The 26281-nt window shown below is 45.7% G+C and overlaps 2 protein-coding genes and 1 non-coding gene across 3 annotated transcripts in view; 1 reads left to right on the top strand and 2 right to left on the bottom strand.

Moving 5' to 3' along the window:
• Window positions 1–11230, bottom strand: part of MYO19 (myosin XIX) — a 28814-nt gene extending 17584 nt beyond the window's left edge. Inside the window, exons 1-6 of the mRNA XM_049772773.1 lie at window positions 11032–11230; window positions 7572–7710; window positions 7127–7275; window positions 5112–5225; window positions 613–745; window positions 46–115 (exon numbers count right to left, since the gene is read on the bottom strand). Coding sequence (XP_049628730.1) covers window positions 46–115; window positions 613–745; window positions 5112–5225; window positions 7127–7275; window positions 7572–7710; window positions 11032–11043 — 617 coding nt within the window. The 5' untranslated portion in view covers window positions 11044–11230. The remainder of the gene's footprint in view (window positions 1–45; window positions 116–612; window positions 746–5111; window positions 5226–7126; window positions 7276–7571; window positions 7711–11031) is intronic.
• LOC126027054 (U6 spliceosomal RNA) lies at window positions 1865–1971 on the bottom strand. The gene has a single exon (XR_007502190.1). It is a non-coding gene; the product is annotated as a U6 spliceosomal RNA (small nuclear RNA).
• Window positions 11231–15190: 3960 nt separating the features above from the next.
• PIGW (phosphatidylinositol glycan anchor biosynthesis class W) lies at window positions 15191–16850 on the top strand. Its single transcript, XM_049771865.1, has one exon. The coding sequence runs from the start codon at window positions 15252–15254 to the stop codon at window positions 16758–16760; it is 1509 nt and encodes a 502-aa protein (XP_049627822.1). The 5' UTR covers window positions 15191–15251; the 3' UTR covers window positions 16761–16850.
• The last annotated feature ends 9431 nt before the right edge of the window (window positions 16851–26281 follow it).

Genomic DNA, 26281 nt, shown 5'->3' with positions numbered 1-26281 from the left:
CAACTTACTCCCCACTTTCATCTAAACTGGCAGCAGGGGACTTACCTGTTTAGCTGGAGCTGGATGAACTTCCCAAAGCGGCTGCTGTTGTTATTCCTCAGTGTGCATGCATTCCCTGCACATACCAGGTACAATCCCTTTAGTAAGCAAGTCAACAGGAGCCCTTGCTAAGCCCCTTGTTGGTTTTTGTATCACTTAGGACTGGGTACTTGGAGATGAGCAGGAACAATTTAGGAGGGTTGTAATTTCTACATAATGAATCAGAAGGGACAAAAGGATTGTGTCTGAAGGCTTTAGACAGTAAGGATACCCTGAGCTGAGTCCCAGCATAAGCACCAATGACCATGTGTCCTTAGACAAGACCCTCTGCAACACTCCAGGAAACTGGATGAGGTCATGAAGGTCCTCTCCAGCACCTTATATATGCCCAAGCTGGAGGGCAGAGGTCGCCTGGACATCACCCCTACTTGGGGACATCCCCAAGTGCAAGGAAGTGACAGCAATTCATACTCCCCCTCTCTACCCCTCCCCCTAGAATGAGTGTCTCAGGACACTGTTCCTGTCCCCAGCAGGGGGCAGACTTGGGTCTGCAGTACCATGCACTGAGCTTACCAAAGGCTTCCATGACTGGGTTGGAGTTCAGGATGCGCTGCTCGATCCTCTCGGCAATCTTGTGGATCTCCTGGGATGTGGGAGAGGTGGCCACCACCGTGTAGAACTTCATCAGGCAGCGGGATGTCCATGTCTACAGCAGAAACAGCCCTGCAGAAACTGTGGTAATGCTCCAGCCCACCTACAGATTGGGACCCTGTGGGGAGCCTTATGCTCTGTTCTTTGCTGACCAAATAGTGAAAGCTGAATTTAACAGTGCCCTGAGCACAGCTCAGGCAAGGTGCTCAGTTCTGCTTCTGGGAGCTCCAGCAGCTACATTTAAGAAACAAGTGGAGGGGCTGGAGAGATAGCACAGGGGTAGGGTGTTTGCCTTGCACGCAGCTGATCCAGGAAAGATGATGGTTGGAATCCCGGCATCACATATAGTTTCCCCATGCCTACTAGGGGTGATTTCTGAGTGCAGAGTCAGGAGTAACCCTGAGTGCTGCTGGGTGTGGGCCCAAAAAAAGAAAGAAGTGGAGATGGGGAAGAGAAGGAATAATCTGAGACTGGAGAGATAGCACAGTGGTAGGGCATTTGCCTTGCATGCAGCCAACCCAGGACAGACGGTGGTGGTTCGCATCCCAGTATCCCATATGGTCCCCGGTGCCTGCCAGGAGCAACTTGTGAGTGTAAAGCCAGGAGTAACTCCTGAGCGCTGCCAGGTGTGACCCCCCCCCCCAAACAAAACAAAACACACACACACACACAAAAGAGAAGGAATAATCTACTCTGACCAGGGCATTGTGGTCTCAGAGCTCACAGACTGCAGTCTGTTTCAGACAGAGCGCGAAGCGAATTTTCGAGCCATCCAAAACAGCAGGGGACAATTATGTACCTATCCCCAAAATGATGAAACCGAGGCACAGAAAAATGTGATGTTTTGTTTTCTAGTTAAGGACAGGACTCTGATTTTTATATAGCTAGACAATCTAATTATAAGTTTATTTTCTTTTTAATCAGCTGACATGAGGTACACTTTCCTTTCAATTTTCAGTGTTGGGATTTTTTTTTTTTTGTCAAGACTCAGAAATACAATTAGCTGGTTTTTGGTTTGGGTTTTGGGGAGTGCCAGGTGGTGCTCAGAGGTTCTCTAGCTTTTGTCCTTGGGTGAACATGTCAGACTGCACATTAGGCGCAAGGCTCCCACATGCAAAGGAAGTCTTTTGAACCATCTTCCTGACTCCTACTTTATTGATTTTATTTTATTTTTTTAAATATGGAATGCTTCACAAATTTGCATGTCATCCTTGCACAGGGGCCATGCTAATCTTCTTTGTATCATTCCAATTGTAGTATATGTGCTGCCAAAGCAAGTACTACTTTATTGATTCTACACTATTTTTGCTTCTTTTGCATATACTTTATTCTTTTTTCCCCAAATTATTTTCTTTTTCTTGCAGTATGAGACTGAACTCAGGGTTGCACGTACATGGTGAGAGCTTCATCACTAAGCTATATTCCTAGGACACTTTAGTTTCTTTAGCGGGGAGGGGGGGGAGGGAGGGAGGATTTGTTCTGGTTTTTTGGGCCACACCCAGTAGTGCTCAGGAGTTATTCCTGGCTCTATGTTCAAAATATCACTCCTGGCAGGCTCAGGGGAACATATGAGATGCAGGGGATTGAATCCAGGTTAGTCCTGGGTCAGCCATGTGCAAGGCAAAGACCCTACCTCTGTGGTATTACTCTGGCCCCCAACAATGTAATTTCTTTCTCTTTTTTGGTTTTTGGGTCACACCTGGCAGTGCTCAGGGGTTACTCCTGGCTCTATGCTCAGAAATCACTCCTGGCAGGCTTGGGGGACCATATGGGATGCCAGGATTCAAACCACCATCCTTGTGCATGCAAGGCAAATGCTTTACTCCATGCTATCTCTCTGGCCCCAGCAATGTAATATCTTTTTTTTTTTTTTTTTGGTTTTTGGGCCATACCTGGTGGTGCGCAGGGGTTACTCCTGGCTGTCTGCTCAGAAATAGCTCCTGGAAGGCACGGGGGACCATATGGGACACTGGGATTCGAACCAACCACCTTTGGCCCTGGATCGGCTGCTTGCAAGGCAAACATCGTTGTGCTATCTCTCCGAGCCCAACAATGTAATATCTTAAGGTAGAAGCTCAGACCATTAGTTCAATTTATTTTTTCCTATTGTTTTGTTTGGGGGACACACCCACCAGTTCTCCTGGCTTACTCATGTCTCTGTAATCAGGATACCACACAGGGGTGTTGAGGATCAAATCTGGGTCAGCTATCTGCAAGAAAAGCACTTTTCGTCTGTACTATCTCTCCAGCCCAACTATTTGGCGACATTCAGGGGTTAATCCTGGTTCTGCACTAAGGAATTACTCCTTGTGGTGCTCACAGGACCATATAAGGTAACAGGGATCAAACCCCGGTCAACAGTGTGCAAGGCAATACTCTATTCACTGTACTGTCTGTCCTCTGTCGCCTTTACTATTGATTAAAAAAGAGATTTGAAATGCAATGTTTTGTTTATCTTTTTTTTTTTTTTTTTAAGAGACAGGGTCTCGCTATGTTGCCCAGGCTGGAGTGCAGTGGCTATTCACAGGCGCGATCCCACTACTGATCAGCACGGGAGCTTTGACCTGCTCCGTTTCCGACCTGAGCCGGTTCACCCGTCCCTAGGCAACCTGGTGGTCCCCTGCTCCCGGGGGGGTCACCATTTGATGCCGAAATTACTGTGGACACCTGATCGGCATAGCGTACTGCAGCCCAGAACTCCTGGACTCAAGCGATCCTCCGGCCTCAGCCTCCCAAATAGCTGGGACTACAGGCGCGCGTGTGCGCGCCACCATGCCCAGCTTATTTATCATTTCTAACATCTCTTAGGATTTAATCTTTGACCCAAAGGATAGTTAAAAGAGTGCTACTTGGTGCAGGAGAGATAGCATGGAGGTAGGTTGTTTTCCTTGCATGCTGAAGGTCGGTGGTTCAAATCCCGGCATCCTATATGGTCCCCCAGGACTGCCAGGAGTGATTTATGGGCATAGAGCCAGGAGTGGCCCCTGAGCGCTGCCAGGTGTGACAAAATAAAATAAAATTAGTGCTATTTAATTTTTGAAATCTCAATTTATTTTGTTTGTTTTAGAGGCCACAGCTGGCTCTATGATCAGAAATTACTCCTGGCAGGCTCAAGGGACCATATGGATGCCCAGGATTGAATCCGGGTCAGCTGTGTTCAAGGCCAATGCTCCGCCTGCTGTGCTATCACTTTGGCACTCATAGTATATATTTTTATTTTATGTACTTCTCCCTTTCAATTCTATCTATTTTACTTTAATATATTTTGACTATAATAGAATTTATTAATTTTTTGTTGTTGTTTTTGGGTCACACCCGGTAGCGCTCAGGGGTTACTCCTGGCTCTACGCTCAGAAATCGCTCCTGGCAGGCCCAGGGGACCATATGGGATGCCAGGATTCGAACCACCATCCTTCTGCATACAAATCTAACACCTTACCTCTATGCTATTTCTTCAGTCCCAAATTTATTAGATTTTTTTCCTTAGAATTTTCTTCTTTTGTTCTTTTTGGGTTTTGATTTGGGTTTTTGGGCTGTATCTGATGATGCTCAGGGGAACATGTGGTGCTGGTATTTAAACCAGTGTTGTGGCTGCTATTGCCAAATACAAGGAAAGTGTTTTAGTCCTATATTTTCTCCAGCCTTATTATTCTCTTCATAATAAATTCAGAACCCAGGCCTCCTGCAAGCAAGGCATGAACTCAGCCTGTCAAAGTCTCTGGCCTGAAGTGTATCATCTTTTTTGAGGGGTGAGATTTGGGAGGAAGATTTGGCTACACCCACAGTGCTCAGGGTTTTCTCTTGGCTTGTGCTCATGGATCACTCCTAGCGGGGCTCTGGGGACCTTATGGGGTGCCAAGACAGGTATGGCCCCCCAAAAGATCCCAAGGTTACAAAAAGATTCCAAGGTTTGCAGAAACAAAAAAGCTTTCTGATGAGCTCTTTAGCACTATTCTGGAATCTCCAGATATACTGGATGATATATACTCTGATGATAAAAAAAAATATATATATATATATACTCTGATGACAAAGTGAGCTAGAAGAACTATCAGAGGAGCTGGAGAGATGGCATGGAGGTAAAGCGTTTGTCTTGCATGCAGAAGGTCAGTAGTTCGAATCCCGGCATCCCATATGGTCCCCCGAGCCTGCCAGGAGCGATTTCTGAGCGTAGAGCCAGGAGTAACCCCTGAGCGCTGCCGAGTGTGACCCAAAAACCAAAAAAAAAAAAAAAAAAAAAAAAGAACTATCAGAAGTGGTGGATCTTGGACTAGAATCTTCCCTCTGACTGCTTGCCTACTACCACAGAGACTCCTTACTACTGCTGCAAGGAAATGACTCTCAGAAGAATATCCTCCTGCCTCTCTGCCCACCCAGCCAGTGCTGAAAAGGACAGGGGTCAGGGGAGAGGCTTCCTCTACCTTTCCAGCACCACTCTCGCCACTGACAATGATAGACTGGTTGACTGGCTCTATCAGGCTCTTCACATTCCGATAGGTCTGTTCACCAACAGTGAAGATGTGGGGCTTTAGTTTCTGAAACGCAGAAAGTGGAAGGTCAAGGGAGAGAACGCTGGTCTTCAAGGATTGGTTGGTTTGATGACAGCTGAGTAGGGAGGCTATCAATTGCAGTAACAGGATGCTTCACCTGGAAAGATTCCTGGATAGAGAAGTGTTAGGCCAACTGGGACAAGGCCCATGGTGGCATCATGCACTCTGCTATTTCAGTCTGCAGGCAATGCTGATTTGGCCCGTGCCCCTGATAACATCACATATACCTCCCCACCTTACCCTGATGTTCTATTTTTTGTTTGTTTGTTTGTTTTGGGGGGGGGCACACCCGGTAACTCTCAGGGGTACTCCTGGCTATGCACTCAGAAATCACTCCTGGTTTGGGGGACCATATGGGATGCCAGAGATCGAACCAAGGTCTGTCCTGGGTCAGCCGCTTGCAAGGCAAACACCCTACCTCTGTGCTATTGCTCCAAATCCTGATGGTCTATTTTGATGCTTATTATTTCATGTTATTGTACTTAGCAAAGAACTTCCTTACCCATTACTGCATTCTCTGCATTCTTTATTTAAACTTTTTTTGTTGTTTGTTTGGGGGCCATATCTGGCAGTGCTCAGGGATTACTCCTGATGCTGCACTCAGGAATTATCCTTGGTAGTGCTCAGGGTACCATATGAGATGCCAGGGATAGAACCCAGGTTGGCCATGTGCAAGGCAAGCACCCTAGCCACTATACTATTGCTTTGGACCTTTTGTGCATTTTTTAGATTGTGTAGCTAACCCAACTTTATAGATAGAAATCACCTTCCAAGACAACTCAACAGGTAAGTGTAGCATGTGACATCAGGGACATTTCAAGGACACTCAACATGTTCTCTCTCTCTTTCTCTTTTTTGGTTTTGGGGCCATACCCGGTGATGCTCAGGGGTTACTCCTGGCTATGTGGTCAGAAATCGTTCCTGGCTTGGGGAACCAAAAGGGGTGCTGGGGGATGAAACCCAATTCCGTCCTGGGTCAGCTGTATGCAAGGCAAATGCCCTACCGCTGTGTTGTCACTCTGGCCCCAATATGTTCTCTTTTTTGTACATATATATAAATTGTCCTCTGTGCAGGGCATCACACTAGGCACTGGGAAACTAGAGGGTACTGTAGCATGACTTGTTCCTATGAGAAGGCTCTGTACAAGACTGGGCAGCTTAGCGTTACCCATCCAGCAATGCTCACCAGAGCTTCCTGGGACAGGTCAGCTTCAAGATGGTCTGAGAGTTAGGCCTCTCTATCGTGACTCATCTGCTTGTCTCATAACAGTACCTTTTCTGCTGACAAACTTGATTTTCTGGAGGAAAATCTCAAGCACTTTACACTTTAACAACAACTAGTCAAATCCCTGCCTCCCATACCACCCAAATCCCTCAGTAGAGATGAATACATGCTTACTTTTCTTGAGCAAACCTTCTATATAAGTTTATCTCCCCCACCTCAACCTACTACATCCTCCAAAAAAAACTGATCTGTTCTTGGGGTGAGATTGAGAGTACAGCAGGTAAGGCATTTACCTTGCACGTGACTGACCAGGTTCGATCCCTAGCCTCCCATCTGGTCCCCCAAACTCTAGCAGGAGTGGATCCCGAGTACAGAGCCGGAATTAAACCCTAAGCAATGCCGAGTGTGGCCCAAAACCCCCCAAAAAAGCATAAGTGGTTTATTCTTGACCAAGCAATCAATTCCTAAGCAAGGAGAAAAAGTCTCAGGATAAATTGCAGTGAAATAGACATTTATCTCTCATTTATTTGCACCTACTGTCACATATCCAAAACACTGTGACCTCCTGGTGTGGATGACCCTGGCCCTGGTAGCTCAGAATGATGTCCTGTGAGTCTAATGGGGATGGGCCCTTAGGTCACAGGACATGGCAGAGGCTTACCTGGGGCTGAGGAGCAGCATGGTACTCTCTCATCAGTTCCAACGAGTAAAGTTGAGGGACCGGCTTGAAGGGGTTCAAAGCCACCAGGGTGCAGCCAGCATTGGTGTAGAACGTGTCTGCGGAGTACCGGGCCTGCAGACACCTTAGGACTGAGGCAGAGGTGTCCTTAGCAAACTCTGGCTCAAATGCAGACAGAACCGCACACAGACACAGATCTGCCTAATAGGGCTCCCTCTGCAATTAGTCTAGTGCCAGCAGCTCCCTGATGAATAGTAACAAGATCTAATTAAGATGAGCCCCAAATCTGGAGCAAAGCCTGTGCCAGGGAGTCTGGAGATAGCTACCAGGCAAAGGTCTGGGGTTTGTTGTGGCCAGAGATCAGCTGAATGTCCTCCTCACCCAGAGCCTCTCAGAGATGCACACTTGAGGAAGGGGAGGCCCGTACCTGTCTCTAGTGTCACAGGATTCACCTTGGTGAGGTCATCGAGCTGGTGCAGCGGATTCTCCCCACCCAGAAAATCCTGCAGGTCTTCCCTAAGGGTTTCTCCACTTTGGGCAGCAGAGTCTGGACTGTGACCATTAGCCTGGAAATAGGAGATAAAAGAGAAGAGCAGGGCCATGAAGCTGGACATCTGACCAGCTAGCAAGGAATGGGATTTTTTTTTTTTTTTTTTTTTTTGGTTTTTAAAGGGCCATACCTGGTGGTGCTCAGAGATTACTCCTGGATCTGTGCTCAGAAATCACCCCTGGCATGTTTGGGGGACCATATGGAATCCGGGAGTCAAACCATCATCCATCCTGTGTTGGCCCTGTGTAAGGCTAACGTCCTACCTCTGTGCTATCTCTTCAGCCCCTAAAGGATGGGAGTTTTACTGCAGGAAGAGAACAGGCTTCTAATAGTGTTTCCAATTTGGCGTCAGAGCACAATGGGCAGATGTGTACAATTTGTCTAGTACACAGCAGACTCAGGTTGATCCCAGGCATCCCATATGGATCCTCCAGTCCAATTGGGAATGATCCTTAAGATCATATCATGGCACAAAGGCATTTGCCTTGCAAGCAGCTGATCTGGGTTCAATCCCAGATCAGGTATGACTCCTGAGCACAGAGCCAAGATTAATCACTGAGGGCTGGAGAGATAGCATGGAGGTAGGACACTTGCCTTGCATGCAGAAAGACAGTGGTTTGAATCCTGACATCCCATATGGTCCCCCGAGCCTGCCAGGAGTGATTTCTGAGCATAGAGCCAGGAGAGCACTGCCGGGTATGGCACCCCCAAAAACCAAAATAAACAAACAAAAAAACACAGAGAGAACAAGAATAGACCCAGGAGTAAGTCCTGAGTACATTAATTTTGAGGACTAAACAGAATTATACCTTAAAATGCTCAGCATTGGGGCCCGGAGAGATAGCACAGAGGTGTTTGCCTTGCAAGCAGCTGATCTAGGACCAAAGGTGGTTGGTTCGAATCCCGGTGTCCCATATGGTCCCCCGTGCCTGCCAGGAGCTATTTCTGAGCAGACAGCCAGAAGTAACCCCTGAGCACTGTCGGGTGTGACCCAAAAACCAAAAAAAAAAAAAAAAAAAAAAAAAAGCTCAGCATTGATTTTTGGGCCACACCCAGTGGTACTCAGAGGTTACTCCTGGTTCTGTGCTCTGATTTCATTCCTGGCAATGAGTGTCAGTGCATGCAAGGCAAACATCCTACCCACTGTGCTATCACTCTGGCCCCTGGCACAGAAGAAGTGGTTCAATTTGATTAGTATGTGGTAAGGCTGATCAGTAAAGTATTGGAGGACAAGTGAGAGGCTCATGGGACTGGAGTCCATGCTTTGATGCAGAAGTCTGTGCAAAGCTGGGAGGAAAGCTAGGAGTGGATCCCTGAACACAGAGCAGCAAGTACTAATCCCCAATACCACTGGGTGTGGCCTAAAAACAAACAAGAAGAATGGCTGGAATCCTACAAAGATTGTGCCAAGGTAGTCCATTCAGTAGTAGAGACCAGGAATAAGGCAGGTTTTTGTTCATTTGTTTTTTAGACTGCACCAGCAGTGCTCAGAATCATGCCTGGCAGGACTGGGAGAACATTATGTAGTGTCTGGGTTCAAACCCAGGTCAGCACCCTCCCAGCAGCATACCCTTTCCCACAAGCACACACTGAGCAGGAACCCTTCCAGGCTGGGAATACACCAAGAACTACTGGGTGTGGCCCAAAATACCAAAACCAACAAAAAAGAATCCTACATGTTCACTCAGGTCATCTTACATATTTCTGTCCCTGATCTCATCGCCCAGAAGGCAGATTGTCCTCCACTTAGTTATTCTTACTTTTTTCAATGAATATCTCCTTTTGGAACCCCCAGGATCTCATGGTGCCTGAATAATTTGGGCTGGCAGGGTCATCTCTAAGAGTACTTTCACTGGTTCAGGCTTAGAAGGTCAAAGAGCTCTCAGGATTCCCTGATCCACTCTATTTTACCTGAAGCACATAAGCAAAAAGGGAGTCCTGGTAATGAGTTTTCTCATGGAAGAACTAAAGGTGTTCTTGACACCAGCCCCAAAATTGTCCCAAGGCATGAAGGCTACACCCCTTTGGAGATGTAGAAACTGAGACACCGCCCAGAGAAGGGTGGATTGCTTCAGAAATAATTTCCAAGAGAAAAAAAAACAAACATGGCTGTAATAAGAACAGGATAGGACCACCAAAAAAGCCAAGCTTTTTCCCTTATGGCATGTCTTAATCTGCACAGAAATCCCCAAGTGAGGGGCAGTTTTAGAAAAGCCTTACAAATCTTGCTTTATAAGCAACACACATTCCCCATTCTGGAATCACCAGCATCTCAACCTGAGATGTTTAAATCCTTTCTTTTCCTTTATGGCTTAACTCATGGTCAGTTCTCCTCTCCCTGCTGTAGAAGCCCATGTTTTGACTTGAATGTTGCTCTCCCCTCATATTTCCCTAAATAAAACTATTTTACTAAGACTGGAGCAAGAGGGGCCGGAGAGATAGCACGGAGGTAGAGCATTTGCCTTGCATACAGAAGGACGGAGGTTCAAATCCCGACATCCCATATGGTCCCCCGAGCCTGCCAGGAGCAATTTATGAGTGTGGAACCAGGAGTAACCTCTGAGCATCAAACACCAAAAACAAACAAACAAACAAACAAAAGACTGGAGCAAGAGCACAGTGGGTAGAACATTTATTTGCCTTAGATCCAGCATCTCACATAGTTCCCCAGCCTACCAAGAGTAATTTCTAAGTTCAGTACAGAGCCAGGAATAAGCCACAGAAGGCAGGGTGTGGCCCAAAAACTAAAAAACAAAACTACTTTATTTATCTCTTCCTGATAGTGTTTTCTAAGACAGCAAATGAAGAACATGGGAACCTGGGCAGAGATTAGGTCTGGTTTTTATTTTCCTACTGAAAGTTATTCCTCATTCAGCCTGAGATCACAGCTTTCTAAAAACTCGAGTGGTGGGACCAGCTCCTATGCTGTGCAGGTCAAATGGACCTCAAGTACAGCTTGACAGCTGCCCAGTAGGGCTGGTGGGATTTCACATCTGTGCCAGGGAGGTGCTCATGGCAGACAGTCCAAATCGCACTTACCCCCATTTCCCAGGGAGAGTGAGGTGGGGTGTATTCTCTCTTAAAGCTATCACCTCCCTCATTCCTAAGTTCTCCCATCAACATCATAAATAACCTACACACACCATTAGCCTTTAGAAGAAAAGTGCTAAAATCTCCAACTGGAAAGATTCAAATTAGGGATCAGGAAGAGCTTGTTAATAATGATGAGAAGCACCAACATAACTGTCTAAAGAGAGAGAAGCAGTTTGGATTCTATGCTAGCAAACAAAGAATGGGCAGAGTCCTCAGCAGCTGGATGCCCTGGTTAAGGCCTTACCTGTTGGAGCATCCTGTGAAAGCGTGGTCAGCCAGGGCTCTGGGTTGCAGGCATGAGTGCTGTCCACCCATTCATGGGGGTCCAGGCTGGTGCATAGGTCCAAGGAAGGGCTCAATTCTGGTAGAATCTGGACGAGTCACCCCAGAGACGATGACATGACACAAGAACCACACGAGGAGAGCGTCTTCTGGTGACTCAACTCCTGTTACTCCCACAAAACCAGAGAAATCCAAATGAGAACCTGGGCGAGCCTGAGCAGAGAGGGAGAGTCAGTTCTGGCTCCTGCCAATTAGGGAACAAGGGAAATTTTTACAAGTGCCTGGCAGAGGTTCCTGGGGGCAGTTTTACTCTCAGGATGAGGAGGGGAAGCTGCAAATCTTCTGGGTCAGTGTGCCATGGAGGACAAAGACACTTGTAGTAATCGTAGGTCCTACCCGCTCTGGACAAAATGATGTTACTTCCCTATTACCAGCACCTGGTGGGCGGGGTGTCTGAAAACACTCCTGCCAGCGGATCCAGGCAAGCTGTGGTGTAGGAGGGAAATCACAGCCGAGTCATTTACCTGGTAGCCACGTCACCATCTTGGCCCACCTTGACTGCCTCACCTTGAAAATACTGATAGTAAAGCCTACCGCACATGAGTGGCTGTGAAGGTCAGTGAGGTCCTGGCAGCATAGAGGGCAAACCCAAGTACTTGGGCAGAGGGGCAATGTGGTAATTCCTGCTCCTAAGGATGGGCAGGATCTAACAGGATACTCCTGTTAGAAAGTTAAAAAGGGGAAGGGAACAAAGAGATAGTCTCTAGAGGTTAAGGAACTCCCCTTGCATATGGTCCTCTGAGCAGTACCAGGGATGTTCCGAGCACAGAATCAAGGGTAAGCCTTGAGCAGTGCTGTGATCAGTGGCCCAAAACTTAAAAAGGAGGGGACTTGTTTCAGAGAAGGGGAAGATGACAGAGAAGGGAGCTGTGAGGCTGGGCTTTGATAGATGTTAAAAAACGGACTCTCAGGGGGCCCGAGAGATAGCATGGAGGTAAGGCGTTTGCCTTTCATGCAGAAGGTCATTGGTTCAAATCCCAGCATCCCATATGGTCCCCGAGCCTGCCAAGAGCGATTTCTGAGTATGGAGCCAGAAGTAACCCCTGAGCGCTGCTGGGTGTGACCCAAAAACCAAAAAAAAAACAAAAAACAAAAAAACCAAAAACGGACTCTCAGATGTGGAATTTCCCAGGTCTCAATGATATCCTTAGGAGGGACTGAGGATGAGGATGTCTGTACCAGAGTAATCCTGGTGGAGACTTTGAGGTTCTGAATCTGTCTGTCCTTTGAAAAAAAAAACAAAAACTTAGGGGCAGGGTCTACCATGGAAACTTGACAACAGGCACGGTGCTGGACTGTACCCTATTTCTGGTCTAGTCAGGGAGAGGGCCTCCTGGACTGAAGCTCAAAGCTTTCCCAAGAGCAAAGCTTCCACACCTGGAAGCTCATTTTAAGCTACCAGGGGTCTCAAACTCAATTTACCTCGGGGCCGCAGGAGGCAAAGTCGGGGTGATCCTTGAGTGCAAAGTCAGTAGTAAGCCTTGAACATTGGGGGGGTGTGACCCAAACAACTAAAACAAAACAAAACAAAAAAAGATTCCTCTAGGGCAGGGCCACAAAATGTACGGAGGGTCACAAATGGCCCGGGGGCCGCGAGTTTGAGACCCCTGAGCTAGAGGGAAAGGGGAACAGTCAGCAACACTAGGCTGTGGGTTTAGAATCCGATGCCCACAGATCACAAGGGCTCTCGAAGCTCTTACAGTGTTTCTGCTTTTGTTAAAAAAAACAACAAAAAACAAACAAACAAAAAAAACAAGGATCTCTCTCCATACCTAACAATACTGAGACAGGATCAAAAAGCTAGTCTCTCAGAGGGCGCTTTGCAAATGAAGTTTGCAACCTCAGTTCCCAGCCAGCATCTAGTCCGGTCAGATCCTAGCAAAAGTTTTTTTCCTCCAGTCCTTCCAAGCTCCTGCCCCTCGGATACCAGCCAAGCCAAGACTTTCTAGAAAGGGTGGGTGAGCACTGTGGGCGGGAGTGCGACGTAATGAATGGAAGAAACTCCGTCGTGGCGAGGCCAGTGGGAACCTGATCCACGACTCTTTGCAGGCTGCGATTCTTTCTCGGGCCGCCCAGGGGACAGCAGAGTAGAGAGAACAGGGATTGGAGGAGGCTCAGAAGAGGGGGTGCCCTCACCCTCGTGCTCTACCCTAGGAAACCGGGGACGCCCCGTGCCTAGGCCAGGCGCTCTGGAACCGCTCTGGAAGCACCAGGCACGGGGGAGGAGGAGAGGGCGCCCTTCCCGGGGAAGGTGGACGTGACCCCTAAGCAAGGGCACGGCTGCCCGGCGCCCACTTCCTCGGGAGGGGCCGGAGCCGGCCTCCTTCGGGCACTTGACCCCCTCCCCAAGACCGCCCCGGGTCGGCCACTTAGAAAAGTGGAGTGGCACTTTGCAAAAGGCCTGTTGGAAGAAGGGGGTCTTGGGGTTCTGGGGACGCAGGAGCGGCAGGAAAAAAAAGGGGGTGCAAGGGGACACAAGCGGCCTTCCCCGACAGACCCTTCGGGGTCCCGGCTAGAGGGTGGCACTCACCGGTCCCGCGGCCCCGAACCGCCCAGCGCGTGTGTGACCCGGGGCTGGAAAGGCGGGCGGACGGGCGGAGCGGGGCGCAGGAAGAAGCCGGGGAGGGAGGGAGGGAGGGAGGGAGGGAAGAGGCCGGGGCGGGAAGGAGGCCAAAGAAGCGCAAAGCGGCTCCCGCCGGCTCCTTCCAACCCGACCCTGCTGGGCTCTGTGTGGCTGGGAGCCCCGAGGCTCCGCCCCTGGGCGTGGCCTGGCCTGTACACGTGACCTGTGGCGCACGTGGCCTAGCTCGGAGCGCGGAGACCCGGCCTCGCCCCTCGGAGCTGAGGGTCTGTCTAGCTACGGGGAGGCCGTGCGTGAGGAGGAGAGGTCGGCGGGCGTCCTGAGGGCGGGGGGCGTCGCGAAGTGGGAACCTCCCCCATCTCCCGGGCTGGATCTCGCTGATGCTGGTGAAGCCCCGGCGACCCCGGAGGCCTTGGGCTATAGGGGAGCCTCCATCCATATTCCCACAGACTACCACCTATGGGAGCTGGCCCGGGAGCGGACGCAGCCGCCTTCCCGGGCTCCGGGAAACCACGCATCTGCGCATGCGCAGGAAGCTCGGCTTGGGAGGCGGAAGTGTTTGGCAGCGGGGCGGTGTGCTCAGTGAATCTCGATTGTGCCTGGACGCTGGTTTTAAAGGCTAGTCGATTCGGGTGATCCGGTTGGAGGTATCGTTGCTGAGCCCCCGACAGGCCTTCGTGCATGCACGCATGCTATTCCCCCCTCCAAGGGTGGTTTTTGTTGGACTTACTAGTGTGTTCTCTCTCCCTGTGACTCACCCACTCGCACCCTGTCATTAGCAACCCATCTAGACCTTCATCTGAAAAAATGTGCCTGTCTGGACAGAGGATAAGGATAAGGGGCTCCGTGGATCACTGAAGGTCTGGCATTTTTAGCTTTACTTTTTGGGCCACACCCCAGCTTCCTTGCCATGGGTCTCTCTCTCTCTCTCTCTCTCTCTCTCTCTCTCTCTCTCTCTCTCTCTCTCTCTCTCTCTCTCTCTGTCTCTCTCTGTCTGTCTGTCTGTCTGTCTCTCTCTCTGTCTCTCTGTCTCTGTCTCTCTCTCTCTGTCTCTCTGTCTCTGTCTCTCTCTCTCTCTCTCAGGCCTAATATGTGGTGCTTGCGATCTTCTACCTGGTTGTGAAGCCTTCTTTAGACAAACAAGAATCATACTGTATAAATCTCCCAGCCCCCTAAGAGAAAATGAAAAATTTCTCTTAATAACCTTTACACAGTTCTTGTAAGGGGACCCACAAGAGATGGGTTCTGCACTGGCTTGAAATCACTGGGGCCTAATGCTCTGCTCTGAAACCTAGAAATTAGAGTAAAATCAGGGTCTTAGTAGGTAGGGGGCTTGCCATGCACTCAGCAGACCTAGGTTTGATCCCAGCTTCCCCTATGGTCCCCTGAACTGTGCCAGGCGCCATCCCTGAGTACCACTAGGTGTAACCAAAAACCAAAAATTAAAAACAGCAAAAGAGTAAAATCAAGTTTGCTAACTTCACAGCAATGTAGATTTCCATAAATGCCTTCCTTTGCTCTGGTTTCACAGGAAGAAAAAAATGTCTCAAAAGCAGATGAAGGAAGCTTTTGTCAGTAACCTCAATGGAACCACTGCTCTTGAGGTCACCGAGGGCTTGTGCTTGCCTGTATTGTGTATCCTGCTCAGAGGACTCCTGCTTATTCTCTTACAGCACTTGGGTTCTTCACACGCTTGGAGAACTCGATTCTTGATTGACTTTGTTGTCCTAATAGTTCCCATGGTGACCGTTTTGACTGTTTTATCTACCTTTGTCCTCCTGGAGGACCTTGCTTTAATTGTCACTGGGGCAGGGCTGCTCTATCAAATATACAGCAGGCGGACTTGCTTTGACAGATTGCCTTTCCAAAAAATTCTTGAAAAATTCTGGAAGATCAGTCTAGAATCAGAATATATTCCAGCCATCTCCTGTTTCCGTGTCATTAACAGTGTATTTACTGCAATTGCCATTTTGGCTGTGGACTTCCCAATTTTTCCTAGAAGATTTGCCAAAGCGGAACTATATGGAATAGGAGCAATGGATATTGGGGTAGGAGGCTTTGTGTTTGGAGCTGCAATTGTTTCTTCAGAAGTTAGGAATAAACACACACAGGGGTTTACATTTAATTGCCTTTTAAGGCTATTATACACTACTTGGCCATTAATGTTACTAGGAATAGGACGATTAGTTCTCATAAAATCTCTAGACTATCAGGAACACGTAACTGAATATGGAGTTCACTGGAACTTTTTCTTTACCTTAATAGTAGTGAAACTGGTAACATCACTGCTTTTGGTTATTTTCCCCCTAAATAAATCCTGGATTGTGGCTATTAGCATTACTGTATTATACCAGTTAGCCCTTGACTTTACCCCATTAAAAATATTTCTTTTGTATGGTGCTGATGGCAGTGGTACAAGGGTTGGTTTACTAAATGCCAACAGAGAAGGAATACTATCTTCGGTGGGATATGTAGCAATTCACATGGCTGGTGTGCAAACTGGGTCCTATGTATTTAGAAAAAGAGCACAGGTCAAAGATTGGATACAAGTGGCAGGTTATATGCTGTTGGTAGCTATTGGCCTCTTCATAACGCTTTACATAGTTCAGGTAAATGTAGAAGCAGTATCTCGAAGGATGGGTAATCTAGCCTTTTGTATTTGGATAGTTGCTTCTTGCCTGACGATTCTTAGTACATTATTATTCTGCGATATAATTTTGAGTTTTGCCAAATTTCTAGTTAAAGGAGCTGTAGTGCCCTGTTCTTGGAAACTTATCCAGCTGCCTGCTACAAATAAAAACCATTCATTATCTCTGAACTCTAAAACTGAAAGAAAGGAATCCAGTCTTTGTTTAATCACAGCTCTGAATAGAAACCAGTTAGTATTTTTCTTGCTGTCAAATATAACAACTGGCCTGATCAACCTGTTGCTAGATACATTACACAGCAGTACTTTGTGGGCCTTGTTTGTGCTCAAATTCTATATGTTTACCAACTGTTTTATTATGTTTATGCTACACTTAAAAGATAAAACTATAAAATTTTGGTAATCGATGGGAATAGGATATTACCTGTGAATAATAGTATTTTATTAACCTGTGAACAATAGTATTTTAATGAGGAAGAATAAAAGAAGAAAACGCATCTCAGGTAAACCAGTGTTAATTATGAATTAAAAAATTTAAGAATTTGGGCCCGGAGAGATAGCACAACGGTGTTTGCCTTGCAAGCAGCCAATCCAGGACCAAAGGTGGTTGGTTTGAATCCCGGTGTCCCATATGGTCCCCCGTGCCTGCCAGGAGCTATTTCTGAGCAGCCAGCCAGGAGTAACCCCTGAGCACCACCGGGTGTGGCCCCCCCCCAAAAAAAATTTAAGAATTTAAATACTCAATAATGTGTTTGAGACTAGAATGTCTTTCAGTACTATATCAAACCAAAAGATAGGAAACAAAACCTTATATAGAATATTTGTTGAGTTTCAGTTCTTTTTTTTTTGGCGGGGGGAGGGAGGGTAATTTGGTTCATACCAGTTTACCTGGTCCATACCAGTGATACTCAGCAACTACTCTAGCCTGGTGCTTGGGACTTGCAATTTAACAAGAAGTTGGGGAAAAGAGTTTTCAAATTATATAACTACTTACTGTATTTTTTTATTCTGTTTTATATTAAAAACCTTTTAATTAACTATGGAATTGCCAGCAGTTCTTTACTGCTACATTTGTTGTGGTTCTTCATTGTGTTCTCAGTAGTGTTCGGGGACTAGACAGTGCTGGGATTGAACTCAGGCATGAACTCTAGTGCTTACGTCACATCCCTAACCACTACTGTTTACTATTAATCTCTCAAAATAGCTCAAGTATAGGAGGGGGTTATGGCTCAAGGAACAGTATATGTCTTTCATGTCTGAAGCCCTAGGTTCAATAATCAGCACTTTACAGGAAAAAAAAATCCACAAATATATAAATACTTATATATGTGTGTATATATATATATTTCTTAGTTATAAATGAGTGGTTAAAAAGATAAATAAAATGTTAGAAAAGTTAGGTATGTTTGAATTGTATGATATTGTTTTTATATCTAATATTAATACATGATGTGACTTCCCCTCTCCTTCCCTGCAATGCCAAGACCTCAGAGTCTCAAATATGCAAGACATCTGCTTTTTGTTTTGTTTTGTTTTTGGGTCACACCTGCTGGTGCTCAGGGGTTGCTCCTGGCTTTGCACTCAGAAATCAGTTCCTGCAGGCTCGAGGGACCATATGGGATGCTGGGATTTGAACCACCATCTGTCCTGAGTCTACTGCATGCAAGGCAAACGTCCTACCATTGTGCTATCTCACTGGTCCATGTGCTCCAGCCCTATGACCTTTTCCTTTACTCTGGGAATAATTCTTTTTTTCTTTTCTTTTCTTTTCTTTTTTTTTTTTTTTTTTCTTTTTGGTGTTTGGGCCACACCGGACGGAGCTCAGGGGTTACTTCTGGCTCTGCTCTCAGAAATCACTCCTGGCAGGCTCAGGAGACCAGATGCGATGCTGGGGATCTAGTCCAGGCTGTCCTGGATCAGCCGCGTGCATGGCAAATGCCCTACCACTGTGCTATAACTATACTTTACTTTGGAAATAATTCTATTTTTTTTCTTTTTCTTTCCTTTTTTTGGTTTCTGGGTCACACCCGGAAGCGTTCAGGGGTTACTCTTGGCTCCACGCTCAGAAATCGCTCCTGGCAGGCTCTGGGGGACTATATGGGATGCCGGGATTCGAACCAATGACCTGCTTGCAAGGCAAATGCCCTACCTCCATGCTATCTCTCCAGCCCCAGAATAATTCTATTTCCCTCCTCTGTTCTAGAGATTATTAAGAAAAAGTTTCATGTGGGGCTAGACTGTTAGCATAGCCAACGCAGGTTCAATTCCCAGTATCCTATATGGTCTCCGAGCCTGCCAGGAATAATTTCTGAGTCCAGAGCCAGGAGTAACTAGTGCCACTGGGTATGACCCAAAAACAAAATTAAAAAAGTTTCCTAAAATCTTGGAGCTGCAATCTTATGGGGAAAGACATTAAATAACTGTCAAACAGCATTGTCTAATGTACCAGAGAGATAACTCAATGAGATGGAGCACATTCTTTGAATGAAGAGGCCTGACTTGATCCCTGGCATCCATAGTTCCACTCTCATTACCCCAAATGCTGAAAGTACAGGTGGATACCACCTGGATGTACTCAGGAATCGCCCCTGGTGGTGCAGGAGGACCCTGATGTGGCACCAGGGTTCAAGCTGGTACAAAGCAAAGGCCTTACCCCCTGTACTATCTCTGGCCCAAATTTTATATAATCCCAAGAAATCATATAGTGATGTAATTAAAAGATGAAAATGTTGGGAATAACCTTTCCAGATAACCCAGGTAGATTATGATTATTATATGTTAATATGCAGTAGTTACATATTTTTCCTTTTTATCTACTTTTCCAAACTTCCATGTTTCTTTTCTGGTTTCTGTGCCACACCATGCTCTTGGGAAACCATGTTAGATACTGAAGTTTCATGTAAAGTATATGCTCCAACCTATTGAGCATTCTCTCTGCTCCTTATGCTAAATTTTTTTTGGAGAGGAGGCATAGTTTCTTTTTCTTCTTTCTTTCTTTCTTTCTTTCTTTCTTTCTTTCTTTCTTTCTTTCTTTCTTTCTTTCTTTCTTTCTTTCTTTCTTCTCTTTCTTTCTTTCTTCCTTCCTTCCTTCCTTCCTTCTCCTTTCTTTCTTTCTTTCTTTCTTTCTTTCTTTCTTTCTTTCTTTCTTTCTTTCTTTCTTTCTTTCTTTCTTTCCTTTCTTTCCTTTCTTTCTTTCTTTCTTTCCTTTCTTCTTTCTTTCTTTCTTTCTTTCTTTCTTTCTTTCTTTCTTTCTTTCTTTCTTTCTTTCTTTCTTTCTTTCTTCTTTCTTCTCTCTTTCTTTCTTTCTTCTCTCTTTCTTTCTTTCTTTCTTTTTTGACTTATTTTCTTTCTTATTTTTTTTGTGATTCTTTCTTATTTTTTGACTTTCTTATTTCCTCCCTCCCTCCCTCCCTTCCTTCCTTCCTTCCTTCCTTCCTTCCTTCCTTCCTTCCTTCCTTCCTTCCTTCCTTCCTTCCTTCCTTCCTTTCTTCCTTATTTTTTTGACTGTTTATAAACATTTGGAAGGGAAGCATATTTTCTTGTTCAGGACTTACTCATGGTTCTGTGTTCAGGGATCACTCCTGGCAGAGATAGGGGGAATCATATGATGTGCCGGGATTGAACCCAGTTTGGCTGTATGCAAGGCAAGCACTTTATGCCTGTTGTACTAGTTACCTCTCACACTTCATGTAATTTTTGACAATATATCATTACCTGAGAGGCTCAACTGACAGTACAGCTATCAGAGGACTTGTCTTATACACAAACCCAGATTTATTTTCTGGCACCACATAGGATCCCCTAAACATCAGCAGGAGTGATCTCTGAGCAGAGTCAGGATTAATTCTTGAGCACTGCTGATGTACCCCCCCAAGTCCCCCTAAATAAAATATTACTAGTCTAATAAAAGAGCAAATAATAGAAATGTTTTTGAATTTTGGGTCATTGGTGCTCAGGGCCTACTTCTGGCTCTGTGAGCAGGAGTGACCTCTGGTGGTGCTTGGGGATCATATGTGGTATGGATTTAAATCATGGTTCATAGTATTCAAGGCAGGCATCTTAACCCAAATAGCATGTCTCTGGTCCAATTTTAAAGAAGTTTTATTATAACATCATGATTTACCAAGTTGTTCATCATACAGTCATTTCAGGCATTAAATGCTCAAACATCAATCCTACCACCGGTGTGCCCTTCCTGACCAGTGTCTCCAGTTTCCCACCCACAACTTTAGCCTGCCTCCTTGCAGGCACAAACAAATCTACTTTATATTGTTACAACACAAAGGCAAATGGAATTATCAAAACTTAGACCAGCAAAGTCAATTTGAAATGATTGTTATATCTCTCCACGGTGTTACTAAAGTCAGTGTCTAAGAACTGACTGGGCTATGGTTAGTGCAGGTTGAGCCTTTTGTTAACTTTTTAGGCTCACTGAGCTTGGCAGCTTACTGTGTAACATTCTCATCAGATTTCCTGAGATTTTCCTTGGATGATACTATTCTGAAATTTTGAGGTGTCCTTAGCCACTGTAGCCACATGATCCAGGGTCTCTAGCACTGAAACAAATTTGGTGTGTTGGTCTTTTGATGTTTAAGTTGTGGAGCTGGGCCATTTCTGTTGAAAGGTATATGGTGTGGCACTGGGCTGCTGAGGTTCAGGCAGAAAAGAGAATCTGTCCCAACCCATTTTGAGAAGGTCCCAGAGGTATCAGCCCAGACCAAGAGTACCTAGGAAGAGTTGGCAGCCATTATTTTCTTTTGGAGCTTGGCAGAGGAACTGAGATACTTTTCTGGCAGGAAGATGGTGGGTGTGGGCAGAGTCTGCTGGGTTTTTAGGTAGCAGGGAGGGGATGAGGGGTGGGACTTGGCCCATCCTATTCTAAAAGTATCCCCGAGTTTTCAGTCCCACTTGAGAAGGTTCAGCTGCCCATCTTCTGGTACAAATATTTTAAATTATATAGCTGAATTAGTATTAGCAGTAACAAATATTTTTTTTTTTTTTTTTTTTTTTGGTTTTTGGTTTTTGGGTCACAGCCTGCGGTGCTCAGGGGTTACTCCTGGCTGTCTGCTCAGAAATAGCTCCTGGCAGGCACGGGGGACCATGTGGGACACCGGGATTTGAACCAACCACCTTTGGTCCTGGATCGGCTGCTTGCAAGGCAAACACCTCTGTGCTATCTCTCCAGGCCCAGCAGTAACAAATTTTTAAAAAGAGCTGCAAAAATAAAAACTGTTAGGGGCCGAAGAGATAGGATGGAGGTAAGGTGTTTGCCTTGCATGCAGAGGACGGTGGTTCAAATCCCAGCATCCCATGTGATCCCCTGTGCCTGCCAGGAGTAACCCCTGAGCACTGACGGGTGTGACCCAAAACCCAAAATAAATAAATAAATAAATAAATAAAAACTTAGTGATTATTTTATGAGTAGCATTAGTTTGTGGGTCTGGTTTTTGGCGTGGGGATTGGGCCATATCTGGCAGTGCTCAGTGCTTACTCATGGCTCTTGGACATATGTGGCGCTGGAGATTGAATCTGGGTCAGCTGCAAGGCAAATTTTTTTTTCTTTTTTTTTGGATTTTTTGGATCACACCCAGCAGCCAGGGGTTCCCCCTGGCTCTACGCTCAGAAATTGCTCCTGGCAGGCTCGGAGGACCATATGGGATGCCAGGATTTGAACCACCATCCTTCAGCATGCAAGGCAAACGCTCTACCTCCATACTATCTCTCCAGCCCCTGGCAGTACTTTCTTTACCTGCTGTTCACTCTATCTCTCTAGACCCAGAGGTATTTTTGTTTCGTTTTGTTTTGTCTTTTTTTAGTTTTTGGGTCACACCCAACAGCGCTCAGGGGTTACTTCCTGGCTCTACACTCAGAAATTGCTCCTGGCAAGCTCTGGAGACCATATGGGATGCCGGGATTCAAACCACGGTCCTTCTGCATGCAAGGCAAACGCTTTACCTCCATGCCATCTCTCCGGCCCCAAGGACCCAGCAGTATTATAACAAAAATTTCATGGTAGTTATATGTTAAATAACATAATAATTAAAAAAAAATCTAGATTGAGGATTCAGGAGATGCCTCAGAGGGTTAGAGTGTATGCTTTGCATGTGAGAGCTTCAGGTTTGTTTCCCTGCATGCATGGGTCTGAGCCAAACCCCAGTATGTAACCTGAGAGTAAATCTTCGGGGCCAGAGAGATAGCATGGAAGTAAGGTGTTTGCCTTGCATGCAGGTCGGTGGTTCGAATCCCGGCATCCCATATGGTCCCCTGAGCCTGCCAGGAGCGATTTCTGAGCATAGAGCCAGGAGTAAGCCCTGAGTGTTGCTGGGTGTGATCCGAACCCCCCCCCCCAAAAAAAGAGTAAATCCTCCACACTTGGGTATGACCCATCTAAGACAAAACCAAAATCTGTGTGTGTGTGTGTGTGTGTGTGTGTGTGTGTACCACATCTGGCAGTTCAGTGGTTACTCCTGGCCTGGCGCTCAGAATTTACTCCTGGCAGGCTCAGGGAACCATATGGATGCCAGGAATTGAACCTGGATCAGCCTCAATGCAAATGCCCTACCCACTATGCTACCACTCCAACCCCCAAACCAAAATCTTACAGGGGAGGGAATGTTTGTTTTGTTTGGGAGGAAGATACATGGAACACATGGGAAAGAGTGGGAAGAAGGAGACACTGATTAGTGTCTTTTAGCCAGATTAGTTGAATCCACTGTAGCAATAGGTTAACAGATGTGTCAGCCAGATTGAGCTCATGAACTGTCATTTAAATAGACTTAAAAATAAGAGGGCCAGAGCGATACTATAGCAGGTAGGGACTTGGAAAAACATAGTAACTTTGGGTTTTGGGTCATTCTCAGGGATGCTGCGAAGGGACAATACAGTACTAAGGGGTCAAACCCTGCATGTAAAGCCCAAGTCCAGTTGCTTAGACAATCTTTCCACTACGCTGTGGTAATTATAATATCCTGTTATAGACTTTACCACCTCATAAAATATCAGTGAATCAGGTATTCTAGCTTTATTTTCAGTGATCAGTTTTTTTTATTTTTGTTTTGTGGCTGTACCTGGCAGTTCTCAAGGCTAATTCCTGGCTCTACATTTATGAATCATTCCTGGTAGGCACCATATGGGTGCCTGGGCCCTTAATGATCTTTTTTATATTTCTTTTTTTTGGGGGGGGTCACATCCGAAAGCACTCAGGGGTTACTCCTGGCTCTACGTTCAGAAATCGCTCCTGGCAGGCTCAGGGGACCTTATGGGATGCTGGGATTCAAACCACTGTCCTTTTGCATGCAAAGCAAACACCCTACCTCCATGCTATCTCTCCGGCCCCAATGATCTTTATTTATTTATTTACTTATTTATTTATTTATTTTTGGTCAAACCTGGCACTCAGGGGTTACTCCTGGCTCTGTTCTCAGAAATCACTCCCAGCAGGCACGGGGGACCTTATGGGATGCTGGGAATCAAACTGGGGTCCGTGCTGGGTTGGCCACATGCAAGGCAATAATGCCCTACTGCTCTGCTATTGCTCTAGCACCAGTGATCATTTTTCTGTTTTTGAGCGTACCTTTACCACACTCAGTAGTCACTCCCAGTGGTGCTCTGGAAACATTCAACCATATTCGGTGCCAGGAATGGAACCAGACCTCCTGAATGTAAAGCATGCCCTCAAGCTAATGAGCAATTTTTTGTTCACACTCAGTTTTGAGGATTAAAAGGAGGAAGGACGGGAAAGTGTGATAGGGTCTGGATCTCATATCTATGACCTTTGTATTCTGACTCATTCTTATGACTTTAACTTTACACAATTATAAACTAACTATATCACATGTACCAGTAACTTTGTGTATATTATGTATTTACTTTTTGGTAATATTGGAGGTGAACTCCATGGTCTCAAATGTAGTGAGCTATATCCCCAGCCAATAGCTTTGTGTATAAAAGATGACAATCACAGGCATGGGGATAACTCATTTGATAGAGCACATACACATGCCCTGAATTTAAAAACATACATAAATTTAATCCTCAGAACTGTGTGGTTTCTGAGCACCAGGGAGTGTGGATCTGAAGTGCCCCAGGGGCTCCTGCAGAATCACAGATCAGACACCAGGTATAACCTGGAGCATCAGTGGCCAGAGCACCTCAGGTTCTGTGCAGAGCTAATACCCTTTTAAGCTCTCTCAAAGAAAATAAAAAGAACTGGCAATCACTTTTTATTTATTGTTTGGATTTTGGGTCACAACTGAGGTGTTCAGGGATTACTTCTGGCTCTTCACTTGGAGATCACTACTTCCTAGGGATTGAACCTGGGTCATCTTCATAACAAGACGAGACCTTCTGCTATACTAACTCCCTAGTTTTATTAATAAGCATTAAAGTGCAATACATTTATAAATCACACAACATTCTTTTCTCCATGGACATTTCCATTAAATCTAGGAAGAGAACAGACTCTCTCTCTCTCTCTTTTCTTTCTTTCTTTCTTTCTTTCTTCCTTTCTTCCTTCCTTCTTTCCTTTCTTTCTTTCTTTCTTTCTTTCTTTCTTTCTTTCTTTCTTTCTTTCTTTCTTTCTTTCTTTCTTTCTTTCTTTCTTTCTTTCTTTCTTTCTTTCTTTCTTCTTTCTCTCTCTCTCTCTTTCTTTCTTTCTTTTTTTGGTGCCACACCAGTACTTTTTTTTTTTTTTCTTTTTGGTTTTTGGGCGACACCCTGTGACACTCAGGGGTTACTCCTGGCTATGTGCTCAGAAATCGCTCCTGGCTTGGGGGGACCATTTGGGGGATTGAACTGTGGTCCATCCTAATTCAGCCACGTGCAAGGCAAGTGCCCTACCACTGCACCACCGCTCTGGCCCAGGAGTTATTCTAGGCTCTGTGCTAAGATTTAATTCTGGCAGGCTCGGGGGATGCCAAAGATTGAACCTTGGTCAGCCATGTGCAAGGCAAATGCCCTACCCACTGTGCTCTCACTTTATCCCCAGTATACTTCATTTAAATCTAGGTAGCTTGAAAAAGAGTTTATCTCACTAATTTCTGAGATTTGAGGAGAGCTTTCATATATTGGGAATCAGTCTAGGAAGTAAAAGGGTAACCACATCTGATAATCACATCTCCATCATTCTATTTTTTGTCTATTTTTTTATAACACCCTGATTTACCAAACTTCATAGTACAGTCATTTCAGGTATTAAATGCTCAAACACTAATCCCAACATCAGTGTGACCTTCCTTTCAGTGTCCTTAATCTTCCACTCATACCACAACCTGCCTTCATGCAGGCACAGCCAAATTTACTTCATATTGCTTATAACAGAAAATAAAACGAGGGCCCGGAGAGATAGCACAGCGGTGTTTGCCTTGCAAGCAGCCGATCCAGGACCAAATGTGGTTGGTTCGAATTCCGGTGTCCCATATGGTCCCCCGTGCCTGCCAGGAGCTATTTCTGAGCAGACAGCCAGGAGTTACCCCTGAGCACCGTGGGGTGTGGCCCAAAAACCAAAAAAAAAAAAAATAAATAAAACAATCAAAACTTAGATCAACATGGGTCAATTTGAAATAACTGTTGTATCTCTCCATTGAGTAAAGTCAATTTCTAAGGGATGGGATTGATGCTAGTTGAGCTTTCTGTGTTATTGTTTAAGTTCACTGAGCTTGGTAGATTACTATGTAACTTTCCAATCAGGTTTCCTGTGATACTACTGGGCTGATCCTACTATAAAATTTTGAGATGTCACAGCTGTCCAGGATTTAAACATTTAAAACAAATTTGGTTTGTTATTTCTAAATTTCTTATCAGGTACCAGCAAAATGTCCTCTGATTTTGACTGTTTTGTCTCTTGACCTTTTAATCTTTTGTTTTTTTTTTGGGGGGGGAGGGCCACACTTGGTAAAGCTCAGTGCTCAGAAATCGCTCCTGGCA

The sequence above is a fragment of the Suncus etruscus genome, chromosome 1, assembly GCF_024139225.1.
Source record: "Suncus etruscus isolate mSunEtr1 chromosome 1, mSunEtr1.pri.cur, whole genome shotgun sequence".
Taxonomy (NCBI): domain Eukaryota; kingdom Metazoa; phylum Chordata; class Mammalia; order Eulipotyphla; family Soricidae; genus Suncus; species Suncus etruscus.
This window is presented reverse-complemented; position numbering and strand designations above follow the sequence as displayed.